Genomic DNA, 27,349 nt, shown 5'->3' on the forward strand with positions numbered 1-27,349 from the left:
TTAGCAATGCTTTACAAGTTAGATGGCCTTCAGACATGGTTGATTCAATAGTTTTCTTGCCAATTCAATACACTTAGGTGGTTTTCTAAGAACCAAACTTAATCATTTATTCTCCCATCACTTCCATATCCACAACATCTTGTAAGGCTTTAAGGCATAGAATTTTTACCCTTCCCTTAAAGGGAACATCACCTGAAACTTTCTAGCTACCCACTGAGATGGAATGATTCCAGAAAGGCACAGAGCAAACAGCCAGAAGGTCTAGAACCATCATCAAATGAAAAGTAACCACAGAGAATTGGTAGCATAATTGTATTATTGCAATGAATTTATACAACAAACAGCCCCATTACATCATGTATTAGATATGCACACATGGAAGAATGAAGACTCATCCAGTCAGCATTAATGCTAGGGTTGAATGTAAGATGTTTGCTAAAAGATGAGGTCGTAGCAGTGTTAGAAAACCCGAAAAAACCCTATATGTATCTGGGCATATGCTGTATGATGATGATCACTCTGCTGAAAACCCCTCAGATTGCCCTTCAAGAGAATCAAGACAAGCAAACATTACCTAATATATGTTTCCAGACAATCCCATTTGTTCTCTTCTCCCGCAGTCAGTTATAGTTGTAGCCCACTGTCATGTCTTCCTCCTCCTCTAGAAACTCCAGTGATTCACCAAAATATTTTTGAGCATCCAGCTTTACAGTGGCTGAAATATCCAATTCTCCCTTTGATTCTAAACCCTTTATCAGTATTCTGAAGGAGGACTTATTGGGTTCACATCCAGATGTTTTCATCAACTGAAAACACTCCATTGCAGGCCCAGTCATGTCGAAATCAATCAAAGTCCTCAACAGAGCATTAAAGCCCTCAGTTTCAAGCTCTAGACCAGTTTCCTTTTTCAAGTAAGAGAGGAGAAGGTGAACCTGTTCAAACAACCCATTGCTACCCAGCACCCTAATCATTTCGGCATAGAGTGAAACTTGAGGCTTATACCAATACTCCTTCCGAACATCATCAAAAACCTAGTTCAGGGAATGATGCTAGTCAGGAAAATTTCTTAGATTTCATCATACAGATGAAAAAGTTGAATTTTTTCAATGCAAACAGATACAAGAGCTCTAATGAGAACTCTGTTGATCCTATACCATGAATTTGGATGTAAAGTAACAAAGAAAGAAATCAGAGTAGCTTTAGGATCGAATTTAATCATAAGAGAATTGAATAATTTGAGGAGAAAATCGGAAGAAATTGATGGAGTTGGTTGGTTGCATACCTTTAGGGCCAGAAGGCATTCGTTCTGGTTCAGAAGTTGCTTAAGAACGGCGATCATATCAAGCTTCAACAAACGCCGGACCTTCGACTCAAACACTCTCTCCAGCGACGACTCATCTCTCTTAGCGCGCTTCAGTGCCTGCACTGCCTGAATCGCTTCGATGCTCAGATTCCTCCCTCTCTGCAATGGCTTCCGATTCTGACTTCTGTCTCTCATATTTATAGTGAAAATCCCTCTCTTCACCCTCTCTACAGTCCTATATCCTCCATTTCCCTTCAATTCTAGGGTTCTGGTTCTGGATGGAGAGCTCCAGAGCGTACAATGACTCATTTCCGCTGAGTTGCAGTGGCGAGTCCACTCTGTCTCCGCTATTACTCGACACGTTGGGCCGGGTCGGGTCAATATCATTTGGGTTAAAAAGGAAAAAACAAATCTTGCTTAGAAGGCAAGTAGAACAGAAGACTCGTTATCTGGGAAAGGTTCGTGTACTGGAGCGAAAATGGCGAGTTTGGTAGGGTCGCCGTGGATGAAGATTAGGGTGATTCCGGAGGTGGCTCCGCCGATTCTCCGCCGCTCGTCCTCTCTGTTCCGGAGGAGTTTTTCAGTGTCTTGTTCGACTGAAGCGCCTCCGAAGAAGCTCGAAGGGGAGGTTCGCGTTCGTTTCGCTCCTTCTCCCACTGGAAACCTCCATGTTGGTGGCGCGAGGACTGCCCTCTTCAATTACTTGTTCGCCAGGTCCAAAGGTGGGAAGTTTGTTCTTAGGATTGAAGATACTGACCTGGAGAGGTCTACTAAGCAATCAGAGGAAGCTCTGTTGCAGGATCTGTCCTGGCTCGGTCTCCACTGGGATGAAGGTAATTCTCTTGATATGCATTTCAAAATCTTTAATTTCGCTCTGAATTTTTCTCCCCTTTTCTTGACATTATCATAAATTTGTCTGAATCTTATTCAGTGGCTAAGATTTAATCAACTGTTGATTTTCCACATTTCTAGTCCCAATTGGTCTCCTTTGAGTGGGATGTGATTGAATAAAGGGGCACGAGGTACCCATGAAATAATGCTGATGATTTCCTTATTTGATGAATTTGCTTGCAGGTCCTGGTGTTGGTGGAGACTATGGTCCTTATAGGCAGTCTGAAAGGAATTCTTTGTACAAGCAATATGCAGAGAAGCTTTTAGAATCTGGTCATGTTTATCAGTGTTTCTGTTCGAATGAGGTAAATATGTTCAAACTTTAGAACTCATTCTTTTAGTAACTCTTAACCGACCTGAATTACAAGGAGAGCTGAGCGTTTAATCATCCTGAGGTGTAAACTGAACAAAAATTCTTATGATTTCTGAATTCAAAGTTTGTTGCTTAGAGTTAGCTTAAGGAGATGTCCCTAAACTTGGAACTAAAAACTTCTAGCTTTTGGTAGATGAGTACCTGTAGTTGTAGTTTAGTGTTCTTTTATAGTGCTATTTGTGTTGCTATCTCTGTTTGTATTCGGATTTGTAGGGTATTGGAGTTTATATCCATATCATGGTATACCAATTAACCTATATGATGACATACTGTTATGCCACGGATGGACATGGTGGGAGCATGGTGTCTTGCCTATGAAACATAGTCTTGCATTCTTGGATAATGAACTTGTTTCAAGGGTGATCCCACCTTGTGGACCGTGTGATCACTGTGAACCTTGTTATTTGGTTCGGGGTTTGCCCATCTTTTGCCTTGACCACAATTGCTCATCTACTCAATTATTTGATTTTATGATTACTCTTTTCACAGTTCATTAATTCTATCTTCTCTTTTTATTTTTTGTTTTAGTTCTTTTTCTTTAATCTTATTTCACTTGCATTGGTGTGGATATGCCTTGTATTTAAGAATGCCTATGTTATAATCCTTTCCAGGAATTAGAAAAGATGAAGGAGATTGCAAAGCTAAAGCAACTGCCTCCAGTATACACAGGAAAGTGGGCCAGTGCGACAGCTGAAGAAGTACAAGAAGAGCTAGAAAGGGGAACTCCTTATACATACAGATTTCGTGTGCCAAAAGAGGGAAGTTTGAAAATTGATGACCTTATCCGTGGCGAAGTAAGTAAGTTCTGTTCTTGTTTTTTTTTTCTTTTTTTTTTTGTTGCATGAGGTCTTGTGCAACTAACAACATTTTACTTTTAATAGTAAGTTTTTGCATCCTCAGTGATAAGGTTGTTAATTGGTCTGTCTGTGACTGTTGTTGAGAATTTGTGGCTGTTTTTGTTGTGATTTATGTGAAACTGAATGCTAGGATTCGACTAAAAGATCATTTAGCCTATGTTGCTTGGGGGACATGTGATGAAAATCTCATTTGCTGATATTAGATGTATTCTGCTCCCTTTACTTCACCTACTCTAAGAACTTGAAAACCTCTTTTATTATTATTATTATTATCATGTTTTCATAATCCCAAAGGATGCCTTACAAGATTTTATGGCAAGTTATATTCATGAAATACATGGCCTGAAAGCATAATGACTTGGGGCATTGTTCTATGGTGCTACTGATGTTTATTTGATCTTTTTGAGGGATTGTGGGGAATAGAATGGGATGAGTGTGTCATAGGCATGTATCTTCCTTCTCTGGGAACTGTATTTAAGAGATCTGGTGTTTATCATTAGTAACCAGTCACCAACTGAAAACAAATCATCCATTACAAGTGTATCCTCTTTTCACATCTAACTATTCTTAATTTGTAAAGGCTGTTGATTTTATTTGATAGTGTCATGAAGGTTAGATGGAACTTGGATACACTTGGAGATTTTGTGATCATGAGGAGTAACGGACAACCAGTTTACAATTTTTGTGTCACAGTTGATGATGCCACCATGGCTATTTCTCATGTTATTAGGTAAGCGTTTACTCTCTTCAATATGTGTGGGAATTTCCTGTTTGTCAGTCCAGATATCCTACCAATCTACTCCTTTAATATATTTGTGCTCACTTATAAAAAAAAAAAGATATCCTACCAATCTACTACCATTCTTTTTTTTTTTTTTTTTTTTTTCTTTTTCTTTTTAATTGTAGCTCATGATCTGTATCATGTCATTTTTATCTATTTAACACTTAATTTCAGAGCAGAAGAACATTTACCAAACACTCTCAGGCAAGCATTGTTGTATAAGGTAACTTTTGCCATAACTTGCATTTTTTGATCACTCACCACATGCTCATTATGGGCACACGGCTTTCATGTTCTCTAAATTCCTGAACTTTGCACATGCTTATCCTGGAGTTTATATATGTTGTTTAATCACAGGCTCTTGGATTTGCCATGCCTTCGTTTGCACATGTTTCCCTAATCCTTGCACCTGATCGGAGTAAACTATCAAAACGACATGGTGCAACTTCAGTGGGTCAGGTAGTTAATGATTGTTATATTCTGTTTGTTTCGTTGGTAAAAATTGGGGTAAAAATTTTCGTTTCTTCCTCTGATTTCTTGATCCATATGTTCTCTTTCTTTTTTCTTTTTCTTGTTGATAAGGGTTCTTCTAAAGAAAGGATAGAAGTATCAACTTCTAATATATATGTTCTAACAGTTCAAGGAGATGGGGTTCCTGCCTCAGGCAATGGTGAACTACCTTGCACTGCTAGGTTGGGGTGATGGCACTGAAAATGAATTCTTCACCCTAAAGCACCTTGGTAGGTCATTCTCTTTTTGCATGCTTATGCTGATGGATATCAATATGTATTTATGATTTTCATGTGGTTCACAGTTGAAAAGTTCTCAATTGATCGTGTTAACAAAGGTGGTGCCATCTTTGATTCCACCAAGTTAAGGTAATTATGGTCAGCTAGCTGATAGAACCTTTACAATTGTTATTTTGTCAAGCACTCTGCAGGGAGAGTTGGAGATTGATCAAGTTTTCTGCAATCACATTATGTTTCATCTACTTTTGCATGTTGATGTTTTTGCAAGATTTTTTCTGATATTTCTAAGGTTCCATTTTTCATTTCCATGATTTACTTCTGGATTATGTCCTGTGACAAAAATTGAGTTGGGCTGATTGCCATTTTCATTTTTTGTGTTGAACTGTTAAAAGAAGTATACTGATTCATTTTGATATTCTACTGTTTTTATGTTCCACACGACATTGCTATGTTTAATAGTTTCTTAACACTTTCCCTTTTTTGTGTTCGTATGAGCTAAGGTGGATGAATGGTCAGCACTTAAGGTCACTCCCATCAGAAGAGTTGACCAAGCTCATTGGTGAGCGCTGGAAAAACACTGGTATTCTCACTCAGTCAGATGGGCCTTTCATAGAGGTAAGACTCCACATTTATCTGGAACCTTCTAGAATGTTTTGGCAAGCTCCAAAAAGGGTTTTGACCAGTCTTGATTGCAGTTCCCTTGGCAATTTGAGAATGTCCTTGAAGCCTTCCCCCACCCCCTTACAAATTCTATATGCAAGGCTTGACAAATATGATGATAATACTTGCAAAGTAAACCTGTATGAACAGGAGGCTGTTGCGCTGCTCAAGGACGGGATTGATTTGATAACAGATTCAGACAAGGCCCTCTCTAACTTGCTTTCTTATCCTTTATATGCTACCTTAACCAGGTGACTCCTAAAACTTGCACTTATATTTCTGAAACTCTTTCTCAACATTGAGAGGTTCCACCTGACTTTCTGATTTCTTACGTTTTTTGCAATACAAGCTACAAAATTTTTTGTGGGAATCCTGTTTCTTGGAAATAATTTTCTGAAACAGTAAGGGGCAAGATATGTTTTGCTTTATTTTGGGGTTTATCTTTACGCCGGTTATGCTTGAATCTCTGTAATGTGGGATATATATAACCATATCTTCCATCTGCAGTCCTGAAGGCAAACCTGTCTTGGAAGATAAGCTGTCTGAAGTTTCATCCAGCTTGTTAGCCGCCTATGACAGCGGCGAACTTCTCCAAGCCCTTGAGGAAGGCCCTGCTGGCTGGCAGAAGTGGGTGAAGAGCTTTGGCAAATCACTGAAACGCAAGGTGGGTTTCAATTGAATATGCACGATCTTCTTAATCAACTAAAATGTCATGCTGATTCCCATCCTCATTGCAGGGGAAATCGCTTTTCATGCCTCTTCGAGTTTTGCTAACCGGAAAACTCCATGGCCCAGACATGGGGGCTAGTGTGCTTTTACTCCACAGAGCTGGGACCTGTGGAGTTGTTGCTCCTCAGGTTGGGTTTGTGACACTGGAAGATAGGTTCAAAATGCTGAGAGAAGTTGAATGGGAAGCATTAAACAAGGATCAGCCTCCTCTGGAGTCTGCTGCTCCAGCAATTAACTGACATTTCACAGTTTTGGCCTTTCCTTCTTGTCTCGTCCTTTTCCCATTTGAGAGAGAGAAAAAAAATTTGAATTCATCAAGTCCAAACTCCCATGTGTGATAGTTCCTGAATTTGAATGCAAATAAAGATACATCTTTAGACTCTTTACTACATGACATGAGTTATGGTCAGCTCATCAACTTCTTGATAATATGAGTGAAAACAAACCACAAAATTACAAATTACGCAAAATATAACAATAAAACTGAGAAAGTCAGGCAGTTGGAGGATTCTTGTCGTGCCAAACTCTGTATCAAACTAATGGGCCCCTGTGAAAAAAGTTAGGCCTACCTTATTCTTAAATTAGGTCTATTAGAATATCCCAAATAAAAAACAAGTCAAATGATCTTACATTTGTTTTGAAAAATCATCCCAACAAATTTTTAAAAAACTGTTTTGACGAAGTAAGTCCTAAAATTTTTAGTATAAAAAATGGGACTTCAAAGGGTAGCCCTGTGGACCCAATAAGTAATACATGGTTATAAGTTTAAAATTTATCATTGATGATATCCTAAATTCACCTGATGTTGGTTGTTGTGAGACGGTTAATATATCCAAGTTTGAAACTCCATAAAGAATTATAAAGCTTATCTATGAAAGATTTGTTATAAAAAAAGAAAAAAGAAAATAAGAATGGGTATTGAAATATACGAAAAATTAGGCTATGTTTTATTTGACAGATTTTTTATAATTTCCATTTTTTGAAAACATATTTTTTCTATTTTGTATTTATTGAAAATTCATTTGATTAAGAAAAGTGAATGCCATTTAAAAAAAATAAAATCTATGAAATCTTGTTGGATTGGTAAAAAGAAATATACTTAAAATTATCATAAAAAATAATATTATTTATTACTTATTTGTTTTTAATTATTTAGAAAAAAAATGTGATATAAGTTTACACGTGTTAGGACGTGATTGGTTGCCCTTTGTCGGACGTATGAAATGGATATGAAAATGGAAGTGTTGCCTTAAAATCAAATATAAAATAAATCATTAGAAAAGTAAAACAAATTGGTCAAAAATTCTCCAAATTTATTATCGAAGGATTGATCTGAGAGCAGTAGCGATTACGCATGCGTCGTCGGCTCTCAGGCTCTGGAGCGCCCTCCAACGACCAAAATCTTCCTTCCTGATGACGACGAAGTCATGATGTAACCCTATATTCTCCATTCTTTATTGTGAATTGCCATAGCCATCTTCTTAGCTTCCACATCATCAGCCTCACCGCCATGTCGGTGTCTCTCGGCGGCTCTTCCAGGGCCGGTCGGGTATTGGGTCCGTCTCTGGACAAGATTATTAAGAATGTTGCTTGGAGAAAACACTCTCAGCTCGTTGCCGCTTGTAAATCCGTGCTCGACAAGCTCGAAACCCTCGCAGATTCGTCGGATCCGAATTCGAACTCGCCGGTGTTCGGATTATCGGTTTCCGATGCGGAATTCGTTTTGCAGCCTCTTCTGCTGGCTCTTGATTCGGCCTCCGCGAAGGTCATGGAGCCGGCGCTGGAGTGCTTGTTCAAGTTGTGTTCGCTGGGGCTGATCCGCGGCGTGATTGATAGGAAGGGGATGATAGATGCGGTGTGTAAATCGGCCGGCAGCGGCGAGGACGCGGTCGACCTCGCCGTGCTTAAGGTTCTTCTCTCCGCGGTTCGATCGCCGTGCGTGTACATCAGGGGTGAGTGCTTAGTGCATATTGTGAAAACTTGTTATAATGTGTACCTCGGCAGCGTGAGTGGGACCAATCAGATCTGTGCAAAGGCGGTGCTTGCGCAGATTATGTTGATTGTTTTCGCGAGAATGGAGGAGGATTCGATGGAGGTTGGTATTCGGACGGTGTCGGTGAATGAGTTGTTGGAGTTTACGGATAGGAACTTGAACGAAGGAAATTCTATACAAATTGTTCAGAGTTTTATTTATGAGGTGATGGAAGCGAGTGAAGGTAATGCTTCGCCGGTGGTGGAAGTTCCGAATGGGTCTAAAGGTGATGGGAAAACTGAAGTGGACAATGGAGAAATGGAAAATGGGGCTGAATCTAGTGGCGAGAGTGTGATTCGGGAGGATGGGTTTCTTATTTTCAAGAATTTGTGCAAGTTGTCTATGAAATTCTCATCACAGGATCAATCTGATGATCTGATCCTTTTGAGGGGAAAGATACTGTCTTTGGAGCTGCTTAAGGTTGTAATGAACAATGGGGGTCCAATTTGGCGATCAAATGAAAGGTAAGTGATCCGTTGCTTAAAAATGTGTTGTGCTTCAGCTCCTTCCACTCTTCATATCATCTTTTTAAATATAAAATTTCATATGATTTTGATCTCTAACTTAGGCTGCAAAGCAATTCTGCTATTTTCAGGCACTTTAGCCTTTGGGTGCCTGCTGGATAACTGTCACAGCAAATATAATTTGATGAGATTTCCTGGAAAAAAAATTATGTGAGAACAGAAGACCTATGAACTAAATTTTAGGCCACCAAATTGTATGAGCAATGAAAAAGGATCTTAAAAAGCTTTTCAATTAATTGAATCCCAAACCACCATGCTACTTAGTCTGAGCTACCGCTTGCTTGTATTTGCTTATGATTTTCCTGGACCAAGAATGCGGGACATTCTGAGATTTTTGTGTACTTCAACTTGAACTCCAATATATAGTAATTATTGTCTTTTAGAAGCTGCAAGAGTAGTTTCCCACCTGACCCAAATTTACTTATATTGATCTTTAACTTGTTTTGGTTTAGTTTGTTTATGATTTTTAACTGTCCAACATTTAGGTGTTGTAGCTGGCTGACAAATTTCTCTTTTAGTATGCCAGTTATGCATTTATCAAAAATATCTTTTATGTGTTTTTCTGTGTGATTTATCCTACTTTATAATTCTATGGGCATGTGTCACTTGATATGGATATCCTAGACAATGAAAAAAGTTCCTTTTGGGTGGCTTTATTTTCTTTTTTCTTACGTTTTGATAGGCATTTTCTTTTTTCTTACATTGAAGCAAACAATATATTTCTTAGAGAATGAATTAAAAATGCAAGAAGGATGAGTCATCCTTCAGAATAGAGAACAAAAGCAAAGCAAAACATAGAACAAAACAAAGACACCCTTAAGAAAACAAGACACTGCAAGTCAAGGATGACTATCACCAAAAAAAAAACTGCTATTGAAGGACACCAAAATCCCTACAAAAGAATACTAAGTGAGAAGGCTCTCACTTAACCAAGTGATCCACTCTATGATTGGCCAGCGGAGGTATCTAAGTGAAAGAAAATGTCAGAGCTCTAGTAATATCGATGGTTTTGTGCATTCAAGAGTCTAATGTTCACAGCCTCTTTCCCTGTGATGCCCAAGCTGCCACTCATGCTGAGTCTCCCTCTACCATATGATTGTCGAAGCCCAATGTAGTTTCTAGAATCAAGCTTCCCAATAAAGCAATAATCTCTTCCTCCATTGCTAACCCTCCCCTTGCATGTTTGGAGTAGGCTCTAACCACCGGGGACCTATGATCTCTAAAATGCATGCTGATCCCTAGGCATCCTGGAATTCTTTAGCAAGCCACCCATTGAAGTTGAGGTAACTGAGCCCAAGGGGGTTTCCTCTCTGCACAAACCTGTATAATCCTCCAACTAGAAGAATTGGGTTGGGGGGGGGGGGGGGGGTTTCTCCAATCTCACAGGATCATGCTTACTGGGCTCTTGAACATTTCTTGGTAGTTGATCTTAGTTATATCTTGACCTAGTTGCATTAAAACTATACTCCATCTATCCAGTCTTGGTCCTACTTTTATTCCTAAACATCTCTCCACAATTTTAACATACAATACTATAATTCTATTGCCCTACCTATCAAAAAAAAAAAAAAAAAAGAAAAAAAGAAGAAGAAAGAACTCTAATTCTACCACCCAAAATTTCATGATTAGTGAATAATGTTAAGTTACAAATTGATATAGAACTTTAAACTGTTAGGTCATGTGTACCCCCGATACATACTAGGTGAACACCCTCCCTCAGGTGCAAGGAAAATCATAGATTACAGATAAATGGATGAGAAATAAACAGTAGAGGACACTTGAACTTGATACCTCCACATAACCAGAGTTCTGATACTATATTAAGTTAACAACTGACCAAAAACCTTAAACTATTAGGTAATAGATTATAGACCTACAATGTATATTAGGCTAACATATACACAATGGATTTTCCGGTTAATTTATATTATTGATCAGTCTTACTATACATTTTCTATCCAGGAACTTTAAGCCTTCTCAATCTAATAATTGGCACCTTATCTTTTTGTCTGAAGTGATTCACACCTGACTATATCTACACTGTCATATGCAATTCTTGATAGAACAATCATTGTGTAACTGTAGACTAAGGTAATACTTCCTTTTAAATGGTAATTCGATTAAAAGAGGTTTTTGATAGAAATTATATTCTAAAAGTTAAGTAATAACAAGAAATAAAAAACCGGTCAGTTACAAAATACCAATAAGATAAATGGTCTTCCAATTACTGGCTGTTCGATTTGCCTTTTTCTTATAGTACAGATGACCTTGTTTTGGGTGTTTCTTATTGTTCTTAATTAGCCAATATGCTTCTCCGTTCCAATCTTGATTAAAATTTTTATGAAGTGTCTAATATTTTCTTTTCTTTCTTCTTCTTCTTCCTTATTTTTTGCTTTTGGATGCAGGTTTCTCAGTGCTATAAAGCAGTTTCTCTGCTTATCGTTGTTGAAGAACAGTGCATTGTCAGTTATGATTATTTTCCAGCTTCTATGTTCTATTTTCATGAGCTTGTTATCAAAATTCAGATCAGGACTGAAAGAAGAAATCGGAATTTTCTTTCCCATGCTCATCCTCCGGGTGCTCGAGAATGTGCTTCAGCCTAGTTTTCTACAGAAAATGACAGTCCTCAACATACTGGAAAAGATGTCTCATGATTCACATATTATCATCGATATTTTTGTTAACTATGACTGTGATGTGAATGCTCCAAACATATTTGAAAGGTACAGAGCATGCTTATTTTTCTTTGTTATCTTTCCCTTATGTCTCAAATGCAATGCATCTCTTCCTCAAACATAGTTGTGTAAAATATTGAGAAGAGGATAATGTAGTTTGCTGATAGTAAGGATTTGAAATGGGTAGCTTCAGCTTGGGGTGATTCCCCTGGCTTATGTTGCTTGGAAGGAAGCTATGTCCTGTTACTATGTGGCCTTGGATGAATAAGTTCCTGGTTCTTGATTGTCACAAACATAATAATACTTGAAGTTTCCATGAGTTACATATTTCAGACCTTCTACCATCTACCTTGCCTGATTAAGGATGGACCAGACATCTAATTAGGGCTAGCATTCGGAGATAATTTGTTAACCCGCCTAGCTTCATGCCTAATAGAAACCCAGTTATTGAAAGTTGTCAGTTGGGGTTCAATTTTTTATTTTATTTATTTTTCCTATAGGTAAAGAGTGGGGTTCAAAGTTATTTGGAAACCTTATGCAACTTTTTATAGGCATAAATTTTTTCAGGCCAAATAAAAACTCAAACCTAATAATCTTTGATGTGGTGATTGTGAGATGCCCTTTAGTTGTTGTCCTTCAACATTTAGGAGTTGGCTTATAGATCACCTACTAGAGTGGTAAGCACCTCAATAGTTCTTATCTACATGTGCAAAGAAGCAGAAGAAACGGATGATCATATTTTTCTTCATTGCACAAAAGCACGCGTTTTGTGGTAGTTGATTTTTGCTTAGTTCGGTGTACAGTGGGTGATGCACTCTTTAGTTAGGGGTTCTTTATAAGCTGGCACGGATCTTTTGCTTGGGAAAAAAAAAAAGAAGGCTTGGAAGGCTGCTCTGTTATGTGTGTTCTCTATACTATATGAAGGGAGAGAAATAGGAGAGCATTCGATAATTGTGAAAGTTTGGACCAAATAATTAAAAGTTCTTTCTTGAATCTTTTTTGGGAGTGAGTAAGATTGTATATTGGGGACGACTCTTTATTGTTTTTTTTTTTGATAGGCAAAGGCACACAAGGGGACGACTCTTTATTGTTGTTAGAGTTTGTGGACTAGATAGGCTCTTTGTAGGGCGCGGTTGCTAATTCTTGTGTTCCCATGTATTTTTTTGGTTGCTTTGTATACATTGTGGATACTCTTTTTTTACTCTAATACGTTTACACTTACAAGAAAAAAAAAAGAAAAAAGGTACTTTTACTCTTGTAGACATCATGCTGGAGAAGACAAAGACCTAAGATTTGTTACCAAATAACAGTAAATGCACAAGCTGCAGCGAATGCATATTGAAACTTAGAAGACTATTGCTCTGTATAAGCAGAAAAAGGATAGCAAGGTTTTTCATAATTTTCAGAGAATTTACTGGCTTCTAGGATTTCTTGAAAGAACTGCTGGGGTTTACAAATTAGATCATGCACAAACAATATCTGGGGCTTGTTTCAATCTTGATCTATCCCTGATTTTTCCTTCTTTTTTCAGCTCAGAAACAAACACATTTTTTTCATTGGATTGCAAAAAGGTTGAAGGACAAGCTATCCTTCACAAGGTACAAGATATTACCTAAAGGAAAAAAATTAGAGAAACTAGATGGGACCAAAAACCAAAGAACAACAAAAAATTAGATTGAAACCAAAAACAGATACACCTTAAGGAGGTGCAAACTGCCTCAGAAAACAGTTAAACTGAAAGGCTTCTTGTTTGGCAAGAAGGTCAGCTAACTTGTTAGCTAAATGAGGAATCCAATAGTAACAGTACCCCAAAACTCTAGCTTGATCAATGATTTGAAGTAACCAAGCGTTGTGCTTACACATTCTTCTCTTTTTGTTAGACACCCAAGAAATGGTAATAGCAGAATCTCAACCCACTAAGATGTTGGACAGTCCCAAATTGATAGCCAAATGCAAGCCTTCAACAGTGCCAGAATCTTTTCTTCAAAGCTGAACCTAGCCCATCTGGTTTGGTGAAAGCTCTCAACATGCTACCTTCATGATCTCTAATCCTTCCTAATCCCTAGTTGTCCATGGTTACCAACAAGCATCCATCATAGATTTAACTAAAGGGGTTCCTGTTCAGCTTGCATCCCCAGCATAGTCCTAGAAGAACAAACAATGCTCCAATTTGACAAGATCTTGCTTGAAGGACTACTAGAAAAGGCATCTACAAACTAAAGGCCAAGGTGAAGAAAGAAAATGAACAGCCTTTGCCAGCCATTGACCTCTATCTACCCTAAAAACTCTTAGCTTTCAAGTCAAGCCAAATCGCCCAAATGAAAGTGATGCAATACACTCACTAGTTGCCACAACACTCGACATCCAAACCCTTAAAAAGCAATAACCAACATATCAACCAATCCTCTTGGAAGGAACTCAACCAAATCATGCAAGCCCAAAGAAATAGTGCCAAAGCCTTAATGCAATTGGGCAATGAAGAGATAGATGATCCTTTAACTCACTTTCAAATAACATAATTAAGACCAAGGTTAGTAAGGATATGGTGTCTAAGTTGAGTAAGTGGGCAACAATGGAAAAAGTCCTTTGGAGGCAAAAATTAAGCAAACTATGGCTAAAAGGAGATAAAAATACAAAGTTCTTTTATAAATTGGTCAATGTTTGTAGAAGAAGAAACCATTTGGGTAAAATTAAAGTGAATGGAGAAATGTTTTTTTTTTATAAATGAGCGCAAATATATTAAAGGGCGGAAAACCACAAAGCATACAGGTAGTAGACACAGCAGCCTAGAAACAAAAACGCATGAACAAAAACCTCACCACCCCTTAAGGAACGGCAAGCCATTCCAAAAAACCTAAAAGCGAAGAGGACTCCTCTTCCATATACACCCTAGCCCAACTCCACAAATTACATACAAAAGAATTTTTCAACTTCTGTATAGCTAAAGAGCTCCCCTAAAAGCTAATCTATTTCTTTCCTTCCATACTGTCCAAAAAATACACAATGGGATGGAATTCCAAATCTTTTTTCTCTTTTTCCCCACAAAGGGGCCCCTCCAACTAAGTAACACCTCTTTGACTGTCTCTGGGAACACCCAATGAGCCCCAAACAAGGCAAGGACGATCTCCCAGAGGACCCTGACCACTATACAGTGTAAAAGAATATGATTTACATTTTTCTCTTCACAACCACACAAAAAACAATGATTAGGAAGGTGCCAGCCCCGTCTTTGGAGCCTATCCAAAGTTAGGATCTTCTCCCACGTGGTCTCCCAAGCAAAAAAAGCAACTTTGGTTGGAACTTTATCCACCCAAATGCTCTTTTTCGGGAAGGTGATGGCACTAGGGGCTGCCAGCAGCTTATAAGCATCCCTTATCCGAAAAGAACCGTGACCCTCTCCTTTCCATATCACTGAGTCCTCTTCTGAAGAAATCCTCAAGTCCCTCAGCATATGGAACAACTCTCCTATAGCATCCAGCTCCCAATCATTAGAATCTTTGGAGAATCTAATATTCCAACCTCCTTGACCAAGGCTAGAATCCCACATTTCATTGACCGTAGCGTTCCTTTGGACTGCCAAGGCAAATAGCTGGGGAAAAGTTTGGGACAGCGCCTCATTACCATACCACTGATCAGTCCAGAAATTGACCTTGGTCCCCTCTCCCACCTTGAACCCTATGTTATCCCAACACCAATTCGTCTCCTTCAAAATCTCCTTCCAAACCCCCACTCCAAACGTTCCGCGAGCCTCATTAGTTCTCCAACCAAAACCCTCATGACCATACTTCACCCTGATCACCTTCTTCCAAAGGATTTCTTTTTCAAGGGCAAATCTCCAAATCCATTTGCCCAACAAGGCCTTGTTCAAGAGATCAATCTTCCGAATGCCTAGACCCCCCTTCTCCTTTTGAGTGCACACCACCTCCCAATTGATTAAATGGATTTTCCTTTCCAAGCTTCCCCCTCCCCAAAGAAAGTCCCTTTGTAATTTTTCGAGCCTTTTTGCTACTAGCTTGGGCATTCAAAAGAGAGACAACTGGTAAATAGGTATGTTGGCCAAAATACTTTTAATGAGGGTAATTCTCCCGCCCTTTGACAAATATTGTCTTTTCCAAAGGGCTAACCTTCTTCTCATTCTTTTTTCCACCCCATCCCACGTAGACGAGGCCTTGTGATTGGCTCCAAGAGGCAGCCCCAAATAGACAGTAGGAAGAGACCCCACTCTACATCCTAACTCCACTGCCAATTCGTCAATGTCTTCAACCTCCCCAACCGGAATTACTTCGCTTTTAGCTAGGTTTATTTTAAGACCAAAGGCTGCCTCAAACCACGCCAAAATCCAGCTTAGAGAGGTAAGGTGATCTTGCCTTGCTTCGCAGAAAATAATTGTGTCATCAACAAAGAGCAAATGAGACACATTCATCTCCATTCCCCCCCTCCCTCGAAGACTATAGCCTGAAATGAATCCCCCATCAACAGCCCTTCTTAAAAGTACACTTAGCACTTCCATACCCAACACAAAAAGGTAAGGAGAGAGGGGATCTCCTTGGCGCAACCCCCTGGAATTGGAGAAGTAACTTGCTGGCACCCCATTAACTAGAACAAAAAATTTTGTAGTTGAAATGCACCACCAAATCCACTCCATCCAACGAGCTCCAAAACCCATCTTGTGCAAGACCTTCATGAGGAAATTCCAATTAATGCTATCATAGACTTTTTCAATATCCAGTTTACAAATCAACCCTTTCTCTTTACGTTTATGCCAGAAATCAATCACCTCATTAGCTATGAGCGAGACATCCAAAATATGTCTTCCCCTCGCAAAAGCATTTTGGTCCACATAGACCACCTTATCTAAAACCTTCTTCAGCCTATTGGCCAGCACTTTGGCCAAAAGCTTATACAATCCCCCTAGAAGGCTGATGGGCCTGAAGTCCCCAAGGTCGTCAGCCCCACCTTTCTTTGGAATGAGGACTAGGAAGGTAGTATTGAGACTCTTAGCAAAAGATTTCTTATCAAAAAACTCCTTAAACAGGTCCACAATCTCCTCCTTCACGAAGTCCCAGCAAGATTTCCAAAAGGCGTGAATGGAGAAATGTTATTAGACGAAGTAGACATTAAGGAGGGGGTGACCAATGCTTTCCATGCCATTATTTCCAAATTGAGGGACTGGAGACTGTGTATCGACGAGATGACCTTGGAATGTTTGAATTGAGAAGATTTAGGGTTTCAAGAGTCCTCTTTGAGGAGGAGGTTTATGCAACCCTTTCTAATTTGTGTAGGGGTAAAACCCTTAGCCAGATGACTTTTGTAATGATTTGCTCTCAATCATGGGCATATTGTCCGCTCTGGGTTCAATGGAGCCCTCACGAATTTAAAATACGTCTACACAATTAAGAAGAGGTCATATTTATATAGAGCCAAAAACTTTTTCCTTTTCTAGTGTGGTATATCACAATTACACCTTTATATAGACACAACGTCTTCATTGTGTTCCACATGATTGTGAGGTCAAACAGATAGACACCCTTTGTTGGGCCAAACAAACTCCCATATCGAGGTCAGGAATTGACTTTAATACTATTTGTAATGACCCATTCCCAACTATGTAGATATTGTTTGCTTTGAGCTCAATGAACTTTCAAAACTTTAAGAAGCATCTACACGGTTAAGAGGAACTCATACATATATAATGCTAGGAGCTTTTTCCTCTATTTGATGTGACTTTTCCCTGGCTTTTTGGCAATTTTGTTGGTATTTTATGAAAAAGTGAAGGGATGGGGTGTTTTGGGGAGTTCTATGAGCTTGAGTCTTTTGAAAGAAGCGTAAACACCAATTTCATTGTGCTAATATCAAAGAAGGGAAGTGCAAAAGATTTAAAAGACTTCTTAGTGGGGGGACCATACAAGCTCTTAGCATAAATCTTGCCTAATTGACTAAAAAAAAGTGGTGGTAAAAGTGGATTCAACTTTTTAACATGCATTTGTGGAGGGTCATCAAATTTTGGATGTGGTTTTTATAATAAATGAAGCCTTTGACTCGAAGTTAAAGAGGTCTACTAATGGGGTCATTTGTAGGCTAGATAATGAGACAACATATGATCATGTCAGTTGTATTTTTGTTTTTTTTTTGTTGTTTATTTATTTAATGGTGGTTTTGGAAAAACTAGGATTTGGTTTCCAAGTAGATTAGATTGATTATGTGGTGCATTTCTCTGACTTACTTCTATTTCTTGGTTAATGGGACTCCATTCATTATGTCCAAAGTTTTAAGGGTTTGAGACAAGGTGACCCTCTTTCCCCATACCTATGTATCTTGACTATGGAGATGCTCTCTAATATTTTTAATAGGCAAAAGAAGGGGGCTTCATCTTGGGTTATGTGGTCTGTGGAGGACGAGATGTGGGAATGAAGGTGTCCCATCCGCTGTTTTGTTAAGGATATTTTTGTCCTTTGTGACTCTAATCAGTATCAATTGGAGCATTTAAGCTGCTCTTTCATATGGTTTGAGGCTATAATGAGTTTAAAAATCAATTTGGAGAAAAGTTTGCCTATCGAAAAAAGAAAAAAAGAAAAAAATCAATTTGGAGAAAAGTTAATTGATCCTAGTTGGTAGGACAGGAAAGGTGGATGACCTAGCTATTTTTTTGGGTTGTCAGGTGGGTACCTTCCATCTATTTATTTGGGCCTACTGTTGGGAGCAACATTTAGATTATCACAGGTTTGGAATGTGGTGAAAGAAAGATTTCATAAAAAACTTGCTTTTTGGAAGAGACAATACTTATCAAAAGGAGGAAAAGCTAACTCTGATAAAAAGTACTCTATTGAAGATCTCAATATACTTCATTCCCTTATTTATTATTCCTAAAAAGGTGAACCTAAGACTAAACGATACAAAGGGATTTTCTTTTTATTTGAGTAGCATGAAAGATTTGTTTGGAAAAATAGCTGAAAAGTTTGGAGAACAGCTCCCTTTTTCTTTTTTTGATAGTTAAGGGAATGTATATTAAATTAAAAAAAGCAGCCAAGCAAACAGCTCCCTTTTTCTTGTTTTGGACAAAATGGAAGGAGAGGTATCAAAGGATCTTTGAAGAGTTAGAGAATGGGTCAAGCCTGAAAGAGTTTTTTTTTCTTTCTTTTTTTGTTCCTTTTTCTTCTGGTCTAAGTAGTCTGTGGATGAGGAACTTATTCTTTGGTGGGTTTCATAGATTGTTTGAATCCTTTCTAAGATCTTCGTGGTGGTTTTTCAAGCCCTGATGGGCACTAGTGATACACCTCTGGTGTACATGGGTTGCATCCCTTTATCACTTAACCAAAAATAAAAATAAAAATAACAAAACACCATTTTTTTTTTGCTTTTTAAAGTAGACTGTAGACTTTTAGCAATCAGGCTATATCAGTGCGTTCAAGAGCATCTGATGGCTGTCCATTTCTTAGATAATATATATTTACATGGAAATTTTCTATTTTGCATTTGCTAGTGGATCTTCTCTATTTATACATAGCATAGGATTCTCTTTTGTGCCTCTCTCTGGTATCTTAAATGCATAATTTGTTATTTTTGACCATTTTCATTGTCATTTCTTTTTCGCATTTTGTTTAATAACATGTATTAAAACCCTTTTAATTCCATCAGATATTTGCAGGACTGTCAATGGCCTTCTGAAAACGGCACTAGGTCCACCTCCTGGTTCTACTACAACCTTGTCTCCCATCCAAGATTTGACATTTCGGCTTGAATCAGTGAAGTGCTTGGTTAGCATTATTAAGTCAATGGGAGCTTGGATGGATCAACAGCTAATAATAGGAGATTTCTCTCCACCGAAGAGCTCTGAGAGTGAGATTTCAACAGAGAATCATGCAATCATCAATGGAGAAGAAGGAACTATCCCTGACTATGAGCTGCATCCAGAAACAAATTCAGGATTATCAGATGCTGCTGCCTTTGAGCAACGTCGAGCTTATAAACTAGAATTCCAGGTTGATTATTGCTTTACTTGTAGAGATATACCTTGATCATTAACTACAGCTATAATGCACTTTGGTTTTTATGTGCTCATTGAACACTTATCCTGTGCTATTTCATTTTTTGCTTTAACTTTAAGTCACACTATGTTTCATTTTTTCCTGGAATTTACCTGGTTCATTATGTAGTGACCGGTTTTCTGGGTTAAATGCAGAAAGGCATCTCACTGTTCAATAGGAAACCTTCCAAGGGCATAGAATTTCTAATAAGCTCCAAGAAAATCGGTGGTTCTCCAGAAGAGGTGGCTGCTTTTCTTAAAAATACTGCTGGCCTAAACGAAACTGTGATCGGTGACTATTTGGGTGAAAGAGAGGATTTTTCTTTAAAAGTTATGCATGCTTATGTAGATTCATTTAATTTTGAAGCATTAGATTTTGGTGAAGCAATTAGGTTTTTCCTACGGGGCTTCAGGTTACCTGGAGAGGCACAGAAGATTGATCGCATCATGGAAAAGTTTGCTGAGCGGTATTGTAAATGCAATCCAAATTCATTTACCAGTGCTGATACTGCTTATGTTCTTGCTTACTCTGTGATATTGCTGAACACGGATGCCCACAATAACATGGTGAAAGATAAGGTGAGCTTGGAGAATTTTCTTATTTGTCTTCTACCCCACACTTAGGCTTACAAGTCATGCCTTTGTGCCTAATGTTTGTAGATTAGTTTTTTAAGGGGGATACTTGTTAATTCTTCTAGCTTGGAATATCATTTCCAACTTTTTATTTATTTAAATAATAAGAATAATCCTTCTTTTAACCTTGAAAGTATCTGGACATTTTGTTTTGTTTTTTTTTTTTTAATTTTTTTATGCAAACATCTTAATTCTTAAATAATATTTGGCTGCAAATTTTCTTTGATATTATTTATTAAACTGTCATGTATCTTTTGGGAAACAGAAAATGGTGTTAGTACTGTACATTAAAGAAAAAGGCAAATCATCACAAGAAAACATAACGAATATTTATATTTTAAGACAAAATTTTTCTCACTATACTCAGTAATCAAATTTACATTGTGCCTAAAATTTTTATCAAAATATTGATAAATATAGAATTTGATATAGATTTTGTAACTTATGGCCTGACTTGCATTCTGCATTGGGTTTGGCTATTTAGATGACCAAGGCTGATTTCATCCGGAATAACCGAGGGATTGATGATGGCAAGGACCTACCTGAAGAGTATCTGGGTGCTATTTATGATCACATTGTAAAAAATGAAATAAAAATGAATGCCGATTCTTCTGCGCCACAGAGCAAGCAGGCAAACGGCTTCAATAAACTACTGGGCTTGGATGGTATATTCAATCTAGTCAATTGGAAGCAGACAGAAGAAAAACCATTGGGTGCGAATGGTCTTCTCATAAAGCACATCCAGGAGCAGTTTAAGGCAAAGTCAGGAAAATCAGAGTAAGCTATAATAAAATACCTACAGTCATTGACTTCTTTTTAGGCTATCATTATCAGAGTTATAAGAATATTCTTCCTGTGAACACATGACTGACAGCACACAGGTCCTGCAGTGTATTTGGCCTTATAAATATCTGGGTGATATTTTGATCCAATAGTCTGTTTCAATTGAATATCATGAGAATTCCTCCATCCTGGATATTGTGATTGATTGGTTGAGATCATTCGATCTAATCACTACTGGGCATTTAACATCTTTTCTTTGTTTGGCCTATCTAAAAATATAATAGATATCACACTACTGATGAGAAATCTATTCTTGTTTAATGTTGCAGGTCTGTTTATTATGCGGTTACAGATGTAGCTATATTGAGGTTTATGGTGGAGGTCTGCTGGGGTCCTATGCTCGCTGCCTTCAGTGTAACTCTGGATCAAAGTGATGACAAGGTTGCTACTTCTCAATGCTTACAGGGCATCCGACATGCTGTGCATGTTACTGCAGTTATGGGCATGCAGACTCAGAGAGATGCTTTTGTTACAACTGTGGCCAAGTTTACTTTCCTCCACTGTGTTGCAGACATGAAACAAAAAAATGTTGATGCTGTGAAGGTAAATATGCGTAGGGTTCATTTGGCATCAAAAAGGGAAATCCATTTTTTCAAATATGATAAATAGATGCTCCACAACGTGAGCAGGCCAAGGTTTGAGAAATGCTTCCATCAGAATGATACTCCTTGGAGAGACGTCTGATGAAATTGGTTAGTCCCAAATCAAGAATATTAACATGAATACTCTTCCCATTAGCACTATATGCATGCAGTTGATTGGATCATCGGCTTCATGTCCTTGTGCTTCTTGGTCTCCTGACCATTAACTATTTATTTCACTGTTCTTGTGTGAAAATTGATAAGTGGTAGCTATGGTTGTCTAATTAATTAAAGTATTATATAGGAATGAACAAAGAATATTGCATGGTAGCTCCTTACATTCAATGCATGTACTGAGTCTGTGGTGTCAGCAAGTTACTGTGCAACATCCTGTTATTTAACTTTTACCCACATATGATATCTTGGACAGGCAATAATAGCAATTGCCATTGAAGATGGTAATTTTCTTCAGGAAGCCTGGGAGCACATATTAACATGCCTCTCCCGTTTTGAGCATCTGCAATTGTTGGGAGAGGGCGCACCCCCTGATGCATCCTTTTTCACTACTTCCAACATTGAAACAGATGAAAAAACACACAAGTCTGCTGGTTTTCCATCTCTAAAGAGAAGGGGAACTCTTCAGAATCCAGCTGTGGTGGCTGTTGTTAGAGGGGGATCATATGATAGCACTACACTGGGAGTCAATACGTCAAACTTGGTAACTCCAGAGCAGATGAATAACTTCATTTTAAACTTGCATCTGCTGGATCAGATTGGAAGCTTTGAGTTGAACCACATATTTGCCCATAGCCAAAGGTTGAATAGTGAGGCAATAGTAGCTTTTGTGAAGGCTCTTTGCAAAGTTTCCATGTCAGAGTTGCAGTCTCCTACGGATCCTCGTGTATTCAGCCTCACAAAAATTGTTGAGATTGCGTAAGCTTATGCTCCTTTTTCTTTCCAGTCTCTCTCAAATATTCTCATCAAATTTCAAAATTTTCATTCTGTGAATGCACTGATAAACTAATTTTATTTTCTTCTCAGTGGATCTTTATATTTCAAAGTAAATTGATTCTCTATCCCAGAAAGTACATGAATTCTTGCAGGAGTTCCTAGGGTTTTAAAGTTTAGTCAGTTATTAAGTAATGTTTAACTGCTATTTTCTTTCAGTTTCATTTGTGACAACGATCTGTGCAGTAAGGTTGTAAAAATGTCATTTTGAACAGATAAGAGATATGGGATGCGTTTTATAATGATGCCATGTTATTTATTTATTTTTTATTTTTTGTTTGTTTCAGGCATTACAATATGAACCGCATCAGACTTGTATGGTCTCGCATATGGAATGTTCTATCTGATTTCTTTGTATCAGTTGGCTTGTCAGAAAACCTCTCAGTTGCAATATTTGTGATGGATTCTTTGCGGCAACTTGCTATGAAATTTTTAGAGCGTGAAGAGCTGGCAAATTACAACTTTCAAAATGAATTTCTGAGACCTTTTGTGATTGTCATGCAGAAAAGCAACTCTACAGAAATTAAGGAATTAATAGTTCGGTGCATTTCACAGATGGTCCTTAGCCGTGTGAATAATGTGAAATCTGGCTGGAAAAGTGTTTTTATGGTATGTTAATGCTTTTCATCACTAATTTTCATTATCATCTATGATTTGAAAATTTGCTTACTCTATGTAGAACCTCACATAATTGTATATTCTAACTGGGACCTGTGTTGAAGTTAATCCGAGTTTAAATTGACACAATTGGCTTGGTTTCTGAAATTTGGCCTGCTTAAGAAATTCTGGGGCAAATCTTGGTCATTCAGTATCTGATTTTTATTTGCAAAAAAGAGAAACTAAATGGCTAATGGAAATCTGGTGCATATTATAGGAAATTGGACATGTATGCCTATAAGAAAAGGGAAAGTGGACAAGGGGTTACAGATAAATAAATATTTGAAATTGACTTTTACCTAATTTGGTCATGCATTAATCAGTTTATAGGAAAGTGGATTGGGACCAGAAATAAGAATTCCATAATTTTTGAACTAGATAACTTGATTTCAGATTGAATGTAGGCTGGAATGCTTGTAACCCATAATCAACCTCCCTTGATACAGAACTTTGCTAAGTACTTTCAGGCTGTGATTTGGAGTCAAGTCAAAAGGGTAGTGTTACTGCATAGTTGAATTGAAAGAGTTCCCGAGTGTACTTAGGTTAATGGTTCTTGGTACTCATTATCCCTTGCATTTCTTGCACCTTGTAATTCTAGGAAGGATGCCAGGACTGGATCTTGTTACAAGTTAGAATTGCTAAACTTCCAGCTACTGAATTGAATACTGTAATTTGGTTGAGTGCCAAATGTTGTTGCAGTGATATAAGCATGTTTCCCTGCACTAGAAGTGGAGATGGAGCTGCTTCATTTAAAGCTTATGCCTCTAGACCAGCTAGCTCATGTCCATTTGAATGCTTAAGAAGTGGGTAATGTGGCCCTTGCAAATTTCTTGCTTCTCACATGATGCTGTTCTATGTTCAGGTTTTTACGGCTGCAGCTGCTGATGAAAGGAAGAATATAGTCTTGCTAGCCTTTGAGACCATGGAAAAAATAGTGCGAGAATATTTCCCTTACATAACTGAGACAGAGACGACAACTTTTACGGATTGTGTTAGATGCCTCATCACCTTCACAAATAGCAGATTTAACAGTGATGTAAGCCTCAATGCTATTGCATTTCTCCGGTTCTGTGCTGTCAAACTTGCAGAAGGGGGACTTGTTTGCAATGAGAGGAGTGAGGAAGGAGATTCGTCCACTCCACCAGTAGATAAGGATGCATCAGATGGACAATTGTTCACAGATAGAGATGATCATGCATCCTATTGGATTCCATTGCTCACAGGTAACTTACTTTTCAAGTTTTAGAGTTCAAGCAAATGCTGTGATGGTTTACAACACGCTTATATGTGATGTGGACGAGCACTTTTTGATTGCACAGCTACCCCATAAAGCTTTGGATGATAACATAATCTAATATTTTTCATTAATTAATACTTTGGCCTTGTATCAAAATGATTTAAGCACTCTGCAAAGTTGCCACAGGTTTAATGGTTAATATCTTGTAAATCCACTTTGGATGTTGGGAGTTCATATTGCCTGCTGAATTGGCAGGTTCTTTCTGCTCCCATGCATGTTTGTTTTATATGCTGATAATATATTTTTAATTTTGTTATTAAGCACCTTTGATGTTGCAAATTTATTACAAAGATTTTGTCTTTTCCGTTCTCAAGTAATATATATTTTGCAAATGTTGTTTCAGGATTGTCAAAGCTAACATCTGATCCCAGATCAGCTATCAGAAAAAGTTCTTTGGAAGTGCTTTTTAACATCCTAAAGGATCATGGTCATCTTTTTTCACGTACATTCTGGGCTGGTGTTTTCAGTTTGGTTGTTTTTCCCATATTTAATTTTGTTAGTGACAAGGGAGGAACAGATGCAAACAATGACCAAGTTTTGCAAGCTTCAAGGCCTCCGCACCCTGATGTAGGCACATGGGATTCAGAAACTTCTGCAGTAGCAGCTCAGTGTCTAGTGGACCTATTCGTCAGTTTCTTCAATGTAGTGAGGTCTCAACTGCTTGCTGTGGTATCAATACTGACTGGTTTCATAAAAAGTCCTGTTCAGGCTCCTGCTAGCACTGGGGTCACTGCATTGGTGCGGTTGGCAGATGATTTGAGCAGCAGACTGTCTGAAGATGAATGGAAAGCTATATTTATTGCTCTGAAAGAAGTGACTGCTTCCACTTTGCCAAGATTTTCAAAGGTTATCACAATCATGGACGACATGGAGGTGCCTGAGGTTTCTCAAGCTTCTCCAGATCTTGAAATGCTTTCTGATAATGGATTGACCAATGATGATATTGGGGATGACACTCTGCAAACAGCAGCTTATGTGGTTTCAAGAATGAAGAGTCATATAGCTATGCAACTACTCATTATACAGGTACTCTCCTCTCTTTCATTTTCTGTCCTTCAGAATGGAGTCATATAGCTTTTTCTCTCATAATGGTGTCATGTGGCTGTTAACACGTGCATCCATTTCATGTGTATAATCAAGTGTACTTAGCTCTCATCACTTAAATAGTCTCATTCATTCTTTGCCAAATAGCTAATTACAGTTATCTTGGCTTTTCATCGTGAGAAGTTGCTAGTAGAGTTGTCATTGATGTTGATATCACAACAGAATATCTAATTTTCTTTTTCTTTTTTTATAATTATTTTTTTCCTTTTCCTATTGCAGGTTGCAACTGATATATACAAAATTTGCAGACAGGCCTTTTTGGCATCCATCATAACAATACTTACTGAAACATTTTCCATGATTGCATCTCATGCTCACCAACTGAACTCTGAAAAAATGCTACTGATGAAGCTGCAGAAAGCATGCTCTATCTTGGAGATCTCTGAACCGCCTGTGGTTCACTTTGAAAATGAGTCCTATCAAAATTACCTCAACTTCCTGCAGCATTTGGTCATGGACAATCCATCCGTGGCCGAGGAGCTAAACATAGAACAACAACTAGTGGGAGTATGTGAAAAAATACTGCAGATATACCTGAACTGTGCCGGGTTACAAAATGCCCCACAAAAACAATCGAGCCAGCCAGTGCTGCACTGGATTCTTCCATTGGGTTCAGCACAAAAAGATGAATTGGCTGCTAGGACTTCTCTTGCAGTGTCAGCATTGCAGGTACTGGGTGGTTTGGGAACGGATTCGTTTAGGAAGTACATTTCACAATTCTTCCCTCTGTTAGTAGACCTTGTGCGAAGCGAGCATAGCTCAGGAGACATTCAACGTGTCCTAAGCTACATGTTCCAATCATGTATAGGTCCGATCATAATGAAATTGTGATTTATAACGAATGAAGTTTGCACACATGTAAGTCAAGTCATTTTTATCCTTTTTGTAGCTGCCTGGAACACAGCCATGATCCATCTATTTTATTTTTTTTTGTAGTATATGAAGAGGCTGGCTGGAACAATATTTTTGTACGAAAAAGAAAATGATCATGCAAGCAATTCTGCTGATAGTATAAATCGAAATAGTTTTTCATCTTTGTGAGTCCTTACACCTTTATACTTCTTACTACTATTTCTTAGGTATGCATGTACAAAAAGTAGAATGATGGTTGATTTACCCATTTTTCCTTCAAACATCTTTCTCAGTGTCAAATTCCCACAAGTATCTCCCTCATGGAAGCCTCAAAAGTATTCCCAGTGTCCATTTTCTTTTCCGTTTCATGTGGGCTTGGAGGGTTGTTCTTACTTTGGCAATCTTCACAAGGAACTGCAGCCACCACTTTAGGTTCAGAGAGTTTGACAGGGTACATGCATAGTCGGGGTGAGAGAGACCTTTCCATGTGGGATTGTGGAAAAACATTAGAAGAGGATGGAAAGAGTTCAACCTTTAAAGTTTAAACTACTGTTTTAGTTAGAAATGGGCTGAGGGCCAAGTCATAGTCCAATAATACGTGGAGGATTGCCCTTTGAAAGAGGCTTTCCCTTTGTGGAGCAGTTTAAAATCTTTCTGAAATGTTGGCCTGACACACTGCCCCTTGTGGCCTGGTTCCAATGACAAGGGTATTAGGCCAGAAGCCCAAAAAAAAAAAGAAGGTGGTTCCTTGCTCAAAGAAATTTTGAGTACCTCTCA

The 27,349-nt window shown here is 38.2% G+C and overlaps 3 protein-coding genes across 4 annotated transcripts; 2 read left to right on the plus strand and 1 right to left on the minus strand.

Annotated features, from left to right (window-relative positions):
* Nucleotides 1-278: 278 nt before the first annotated feature.
* Nucleotides 279-1,690, minus strand: LOC100255649 (pentatricopeptide repeat-containing protein At1g62350). The gene is made up of 2 exons (XM_002279958.4): nt 1,283-1,690; nt 279-1,031 (listed from the first exon to the last, which is right to left on the minus strand). The coding sequence occupies exons 1-2, from the start codon at nt 1,688-1,690 to the stop codon at nt 621-623; spliced, it is 819 nt and encodes a 272-aa protein (XP_002279994.2). The 3' UTR covers nt 279-620.
* On the plus strand, nt 1,341-6,734 carry LOC100250310 (glutamate--tRNA ligase, chloroplastic/mitochondrial). Its single transcript, XM_002283118.3, has 12 exons — nt 1,341-2,136; nt 2,378-2,499; nt 3,179-3,361; nt 4,036-4,154; nt 4,380-4,428; nt 4,563-4,664; nt 4,843-4,945; nt 5,020-5,083; nt 5,455-5,569; nt 5,765-5,865; nt 6,122-6,278; nt 6,352-6,734. The coding sequence occupies exons 1-12, from the start codon at nt 1,782-1,784 to the stop codon at nt 6,580-6,582; spliced, it is 1,701 nt and encodes a 566-aa protein (XP_002283154.1). The 5' UTR covers nt 1,341-1,781; the 3' UTR covers nt 6,583-6,734.
* An 875-nt stretch (nt 6,735-7,609) lies between these two features.
* On the plus strand, nt 7,610-26,752 carry LOC100250471 (brefeldin A-inhibited guanine nucleotide-exchange protein 1). 2 transcript variants are annotated; one of them, XM_010647326.3, is made up of 12 exons: nt 7,610-8,839; nt 11,305-11,622; nt 19,220-19,553; nt 19,754-20,176; nt 20,715-21,007; nt 21,343-21,616; nt 22,085-22,587; nt 22,950-23,271; nt 24,182-24,542; nt 24,960-25,642; nt 25,940-26,578; nt 26,657-26,752. In XM_010647326.3, the coding sequence occupies exons 1-11, from the start codon at nt 7,854-7,856 to the stop codon at nt 26,549-26,551; spliced, it is 5,109 nt and encodes a 1,702-aa protein (XP_010645628.1). In that variant the 5' UTR covers nt 7,610-7,853; the 3' UTR covers nt 26,552-26,578; nt 26,657-26,752. The 2 variants fall into 2 exon arrangements, with proteins under 2 accessions (XP_010645628.1, XP_002280001.1); XM_002279965.4 differs by having other exon boundaries at nt 25,940-26,752.
* The last annotated feature ends 597 nt before the right edge of the window (nt 26,753-27,349 follow it).

The sequence above is a fragment of the Vitis vinifera genome, chromosome 3, assembly GCF_030704535.1.
Source record: "Vitis vinifera cultivar Pinot Noir 40024 chromosome 3, ASM3070453v1".
Classification (NCBI taxonomy): Eukaryota; Viridiplantae; Streptophyta; class Magnoliopsida; order Vitales; family Vitaceae; genus Vitis; species Vitis vinifera.